Source organism: Elephantulus edwardii, unplaced genomic scaffold (genome assembly GCF_000299155.1).
Source record: "Elephantulus edwardii isolate Elephantulus edwardi_28Jun2011 unplaced genomic scaffold, EleEdw1.0 scaffold00012, whole genome shotgun sequence".
In the NCBI taxonomy this organism is placed as follows: Eukaryota; Metazoa; Chordata; class Mammalia; order Macroscelidea; family Macroscelididae; genus Elephantulus; species Elephantulus edwardii.
The window spans coordinates 3,795,197-3,802,361 of NW_006399762.1; the positions used below are offsets into that span (position 1 = coordinate 3,795,197).

General features: G+C 41.1%; 1 protein-coding gene across 1 annotated transcript in view; it reads left to right on the forward strand.

Moving 5' to 3' along the window:
- The window catches only part of TRPC3 (transient receptor potential cation channel, subfamily C, member 3), a 78,509-nt gene that overhangs the window by 31,065 nt on the left and 40,279 nt on the right, over positions 1 to 7,165 (forward strand). Inside the window, exon 5 of the mRNA XM_006881049.1 lies at positions 605 to 838. Within this exon, the coding sequence (XP_006881111.1) occupies positions 605 to 838 (234 nt within the window). The remainder of the gene's footprint in view (positions 1 to 604; positions 839 to 7,165) is intronic.

The following is a 7,165-nucleotide window of genomic DNA, read 5'->3' on the forward strand; positions in this document are numbered from 1 at the left end:
GATAAAATTTCAACATTGCATTTCTTATTTGGGGGCTCATTTCTCTAATTAACTGATTTGATATTTATAAGTACTTTTTTTTTCACTGTCCTCCAAAATTTTATGAGGCAACATCATTTGTTCTAAAGGAACTTCCTTGCTTATTCCATCACTCTTTCCTTCCCTCTACAACTCTTCGTCAGGGAGCTCTGGGAACAAAAGCAGTGCCTTGCTCATGGTTCAGATCCATCAGCTGTTCAATGAGAGAAGGTTGGGAAGTCTCCTCCTGTGTGATCCACAGCCTTGGAAACCTTGCTTGAGGGTCTGCTATGAGTTGTTTCCACCTGGAGAGTAATGAGGAGGAGCCCTCTCTGTACCTGTCGAAAAATTCCTAGTGCTTCCCTAGATGTGCATGATGTGGATCGTTCCTTTTAATGGCAACTGTTTTCTCCCTTTAATTCTGTCTGGAGCTTCAGTGATCTGTACAATCAGTGCCTTTCTGGTGCCTAGTACTAAGCTAGAGAGGTAGGGCATTTTATAGATGTGCACTGAGGATGGACAAAGAAATAGCTTCTCAGTCTAGGTGGCAAAATCTAATCTGAGTCCTCTGTGGTTCTTGTGGCAGGCATGATGTGGTCAGAGTGTAAGGAGCTCTGGCTGGAAGGACCAAGGGAATACATCTTGCAGCTATGGAATGTGCTCGACTTTGGGATGCTCTCCATCTTCATTGCTGCTTTCACAGCCAGATTCCTAGCTTTTCTGCAGGCAACGAAAGCCCAACAGTATGTGGACAGTTATATTCAAGAGAGCGACCTCAGTGAAGTCACACTTCCACCAGAGATCCAGTATTTTACTTATGGTGAGTGATTAACCATGGGGTCCTCTTAAATTTCAGGAAGGGTATTGGAACCATCTATCATCACAACTAGAAGAAAGGCCGATCAAATGTGAGTATGTTTGTATCAGAAGTGTATCGAATGTTTATGTTCCATTGAGAAATATGAGCTTTGAAACTACACAAAAGTGAATGCAAATAAAAACGGTGACTCCTGTTGCTTCGTCTGACATACTTTGGTCATGTTGTAAGGAGATGTCCTTAGAGAGGGACATCATGCTTAGGAGGGTAGAAGGCAGGCACGGGAGGGGAAGGCCCTCTAGGAGGTGGATTGATTCGGTGACTGGGGCAATTGGGATGAGTGTGTCAGAGACAGGGCGATTGGCACAGGATAGAGCAGAGTTTAGGGCTGTGTACATAGGGTCGCTGTGAGTTGCAAGTAACTCGAGGGCACATAACAACAACAAGAATTTGTTGTAGGATCTTGTTCAAGTTAATTTACTCTCTGTGCCTCAGTTATCATATTTATGAAAAGATGTGGCCATGACAGAATATTACCCTTGAGCCTAACCACATAATACTTTTAATATGAGAATTAGTGATATCTTAATTTAGGGGACAAAATATATAACCTTTTTAAGGTGGAAGGTGAATTGCTAAAAGCTTGAGTTTGAGGAGGAAAAAAAAATTGGAAGTTCACTGGTAACCCAAAAGCAGTTCCTCTCCGGGAGTTCAGATCCTCCAATGACTCCACAGGAAGAGCAATCTCTTTGTGTGCAATTTGTAGCCTCAGAAACACAACGGAGGGTCAGCTCTGAGAGGGTTCTGACGCGGTGACAGTGAGGGATTTTATATTTGTTTGAGATCTTGATTTTTTTTTTTAATCTGCTCTATAGATGGATAAAACAAAAATTCAATAAAGGCAGGAATTAATAAGACAGAGTGACGATGAGAATGTAAACTGAAGACCAGGGAGGAATCAGGGAAGTGCGTTGTACTTTTCCCAGGCATGGACTTGTGTCTGAATCAGGAGAAACAGAGAGACCTCCACTGGCACCCAGGTGCAGAGCTACCCAGGCCACCCTTGTCCAGCACAAATGGAAGCTTTGTGTTGTTCACCTCTCTTCCCTTGAGGCCAGAGTGAGAACTCCAGTAGCAAACTTTCCCGGAGGCACAAAATCATAAATCTAGAAAACTTTAGAAATTCTAACCCTCATTTTACAGATAACAAAAACTCAGGCACGGACTTTAAATGTGTTCTGATTATGAAGAATAATATTTTGTAAGTGTAATTAAGGTTTATGTTTTGATGGCTACAAGAACGTTCACATTAATAAAGAAGGCCAGGTTCCGACTCATAAATACAAAATTAGTATTTCACACATTATAAAATTGTAAGCTCACTATCTCTTTCTGTCAACAAGCAAAGAATTAATATTCTGAGGAGGCCTGTTCAGAGGAGTAAATGGTGGTTATTTTTAATTAGAGAATTAGCTTAGATTTCATTTTTAGTACTTATCTTGGTATAAATTTATCCATATATAATTAATGACTATCATATGGAAAGAAATTTGTCAAGCTAGTCTGTTCTAATTCCTCTATGGATGCGGGGTGGGGGGGGGGAGTTGTGAGCAAGTTTTCTAAGTTTCCTAGCTAGGAATTTATAAGGTCATTAAATACATAGTGTCTGACATACACTAAGCAGTCAATAAATGTTAATTTGTTGTCAGTTTACATTGTATTTGTTTTTGAGGGCGTTTGAATCTAATTCACAGAAAGTTAATGGCATGGATTTCCTTGGATCTTCCAAATAAATAGATACCTAGTTGTCTTAGTCAGAACCAACCCAAAGCTGAACCTCAAGGGGATTTTCAGAGGCAGTTAATTGCACAGGAGAAGACTGCCCATCCTTCTCCTGCAGAGCAGCTGGTGGCCTTGAACTGCTTGCCTTCCTTTTTGCATCACAGTTTCTTAGCACTAGGCCACCAGTGTTTCCTAGATATCTAGTAGTCAGAGATAAATAGAACAAGTGAACTTTCAAGATGGTTCGTGATCCTAGTTCAGAATCTATTACAAAAGATTTTACACTTTCCAGAAACAAGCTCTAGTGCTTAGGTATTACTTTGTAACTTGAGATTTCCACCTTGGGGTTAATTTTTCTAGTTAGTTTAGTGACTTTTTTCATATCCAGACCTCAACTTTATTTCCTTGTAAAACGCACACAATGCAGTCTCCTCTGAAGACTAAAGTCAGTGGTGGATTCCATCCACAGCGAAGCCTACTAAGTCACCTAACAGGCTTCTTGCTTTTACTGTTTTCTTTTTCCTCCAAGATTGTACCTTCTTCCTCTTCTTTCCTCCGAGGCAGGGAAATTGTCTTAACTCTTTTGGTCTTACCAAAGTTATGCTGACTTACACCAAACTGAAGACTCAATTCAGAGCAGTTAGACTAGGTCTCCACCGTTTTCTATTTTCAAAGAAGTTCCAAATATAATAGATCAAACCTACTGTGACCAAGTTGACTTTAACTCATAGCAACCTTCCACTCTATTTCCAAGACTGTCAATCTTTCAAGAGAAGATTACCTGTCTTTCTTCTGAGGAGAAGTCGCTGCATTTGAGCCATCAGCCATTTGTTAGCAGGCCAACACGGCACAATCTGGACTACCCACTTGCTATAATAGATATTTACCACTACTTGTTTGTTCTGAATATATAGTGAGATTTTTATTAACACAATCTTCCCATAGAAGTGAACTCTTAAGATTGTTTTATATCGTTGAGTTGATTCTGACTCATATTGACACAACATGCAGAACAGAGTAGACATTCCCCACAGGGTTTCCAAGACAATAGTAAAATATAAAGAGAAATCTCCCAACTGTACCCAATTCACTGCTACTTAATTTCTCCCATCTGTGATAACGTCCAGGTCAAATGAATGGGAAAAGTAAACAGAGCCATTCTGTAAGTCGTCTTTAGCTCCTTCCTTTTACAGACAACTATTTTCATAGTTAAGAACCCTCGTGTGTTGAGCCAAAACTATAAAGTCATTACCTGCTGCTCCTCAGGAGAACGATGCAAAACCTCTCTTTAAAAAGAGTCATAGCCTAAGAAACCCAGTCGAGGATTGCTGTGACATAGAACCAACTCAGTGCAGTGGGCGTGTGGGGAGAGTGGGATGGAATTTTAGAGCAATTAGTTGCCCAGATTTTCTAGAATGTCCTGGATTTTTCTTAAATACTGTCTTTTCTGAGCTTTTTATTAATTTTCTGAAAATACTACCTTTTAACGTCAGCATAGTGGTATCTGTTTCGTGGCAGATGATCTTTGTGTTGTTATTGTTGTGTGCCCTTAAATTGATTCTGCCTCCCAATGAGCCCATGGAACAGAGAAGAATTCCCCCTAGGGTTTTCTAGGCTGCAGTATTTACAGAAGCAGATTATTTCCTCTTCTATGGAGAAAGCTGATGGGTTTGAACAATTGACTTTTTAGTTAACAAGAACACTAACCCATTAGGCCTCTAGGGTTCCTTGACTTTGACAGTAGTAATAATAGAAGTACATTGTCATCAAATCAGAATTAACTCCTGACTGACCCACCAGTAGATTTTCAGAGGATGCAACTCACATGGGAACAGAGTGCTCATCTTTCTCCCTCAGAGCAGCTGGTAAATTCAAACTACCTGTCTTTAGGTTGGAAACACAGTTCTTTAACTCACTAGGTCACCAGAGTTCCCTTGACCCTCAGTGGGTGAAGAATGCTATAGACCCTAATATAAGACCACAAAGTTCTTGAAATAATATGAAATTGTTGTTGGTAAATGCTGTCAAGTTGAGTACAACTCACAGCAACACTAAGAACAATAGATCTGAAGCCTGTCCTATCCTGTGCCATCCTTGTTATCCTCAACACATTTGAGCCCACTATAACATTCTATATAAGATTCTATATAAGATTGATTCAGTGACTGGAATAATTGGGATGGAAGTGTCAGAGACAGTGCGATTGGCACAGGACAGAGCGGAGTTTAGGGCTGTTGTAAATAGGGTCGCTATGAGTCGCAAGCGACTTGACGGCACACAACAACAACATAACATTCTATCTCATTAAGGATCTTTCTCTCCTTTGCTGACCTCCCACCTTAACAAGCATGATGTCCATCTCCAAAGTATAGCATCTCCTAACAATGTGTCCAAAATATGTGAGATGAAGTTTCACCATCCTTACCTCCAAGGAACACTCTGATCACACTCTCTCCAAGATGTATCTGTGTAGGGTTTTTTGCAGTTCATTTTGACTCTAGTCCAACATCACAACTCAATTGCATCTGTTCTTTTCCTGTCTTCCCTATTCATTGTGCAGCTCTCATATGCATAGCAGGTGGCTGGAAAGACTGTGGCTTGAATCAGATGCCCCTTAATCTTTAAAATGGCGTAATAGAAACCATGAAAGAACAAAAGGAATCATGTGTGCAAATGTCATTGTGTGTGTGGCTGAGAAGATTTCTCTGGCCATGTTCCAAAGGGGTTTGTTTTATTGGGTTCTTAAAAGTTTTCTTTTATATTGGTTTGCATACAAAGTGTGTGTACATTGTTTCACACAGTCCTTCATTCACATTATGTTTCGTACAATCATTCCCATTCTTTGTTTTAGAAAATGAATCATCATTGAACTATGCCCACCACTACCTTGTCTTTCTAGATCCCTGTTGGATCTTTTCCATTTCCTTAAGGCAGTTTTGTTGAAAAGGAAAACAAACTCAAACCACTTCCTGTTAAGCTGATTTTTGACTCACATGTGGCTGGATTTTCAGTGAATCGCCATGTCTTTCTTCCAAGGTGCCTCTGGGAAAATTCAAACGAACAAACCCACTTAATCGTTTGTGCTACACAGGTCTAAGGAAAATCAAAATATTGTCCTTTTCTTTGCTGTAGTTGGTGTGTTTGCTTTGGAAGCTGTAAAGGTAAGTGTGCTTCAGCTGTGTCCGTGGCTCCCTAAGTGATGATGACAGCTTCATATTCCAGTCGCTGTCAAAGAAGTGCCACTGTGATTCTGTGATATCCTCACTCCTCACAATATGACGTTTTACTTGTATAAACTTTGAGAGGAAAGAAATTCCCCACAAAAGAGGGGGAAATATGTTCTCATCAGTCTTGCCTGACAAATGACAACGTAGCCAACCAAGACATCTAACAACTTAGGGAAGTATCAGTTCTAATAACTGTGTTGTCATCTTGGCACAGTTTGTGTCTAGGAAAGCATTTGAACCTCTTTGTTCATCCTTTGTAGCTTGTCCTCTTTCTGTTGTACACTGAGCCAGTTTGTTGTTGTTGTCATGTGCCATTGAGTCGCCTGCGACTCATAGCGACCCTATGTACAATAGCCCTAAACCCTGCTCTAACCTGTGCCAATCTTATTATCTCTGATAAACCTACCCCTATTACCCCAGTCACTGAATCAATCCATCTCATTGAGGATCTTCCTCTCTTGCGCTGTCCCTCCACCTTCCCAACCATGGGATCCCCCTCCAAGGACTGATCCCTCCTTGCAACATGTCCAAAGTATGTCATACAAAGCTTCAGAATCTTTGCCTCCCAGGAGCAGCCTGGCTTCACCCTCTGCGGGATGAACTTGTTTATTCTCCTAGCAGTCCATGGTATATTCAATACTCTTCTCCAGCACCACAGCTCAAAGGCATCAACTCTCCTTCTATCATCCCTAGTCATTGTCCAGCTCTCTCACGTGTAGTAAGTAATTACAAAGACCATGGTCTGTAACAGGTGCACCTTAGTCTCCAGACTGACATCGTTGCTCATCAGTACTTTGGCGAGGTCTCTGACAGCAAGTCAGTTTAGTATCATCATAATACTGTTTTCGCCATTGGAAGTAATGTCAATGTCACATGTTTCTTGTTTAACATGAAAAGTAATATCTAGATAGTTCTAGTAGGACTTATGCTCCTAACCCAAAGGCAACATGGCTCTGGTGATTTTAATCCACCAGATGCTCCTCAGGGAAAAGAGGTAGGTCGGTGTCCCTCTTTGCCATTCAGACTCCCAAAAACCCATTGGAGGGTCAGTGATGATTTGGTTCCAACTCAAGACCTGAAGCTTTTCTATAACTATCGTTTTTCAAAGTTCATAGAGTTTACAGAGGCATGTTGTTTAGGAAGTGGATGGCACTCCTGCTCTGGTGGCCTAGTGGCAAGAAGCTGCGCTGCATTCCCAAAAGCACATAGTTACAGGCCACCAGCTGCTCTGCGGGAGAAGGGTGGACAGTCTTCTCCTGTGCAATTAACTGCCTCTGAAAACCCACTAGAGGGTCAGCTATGAGCTTGTTCTTCCTCAACA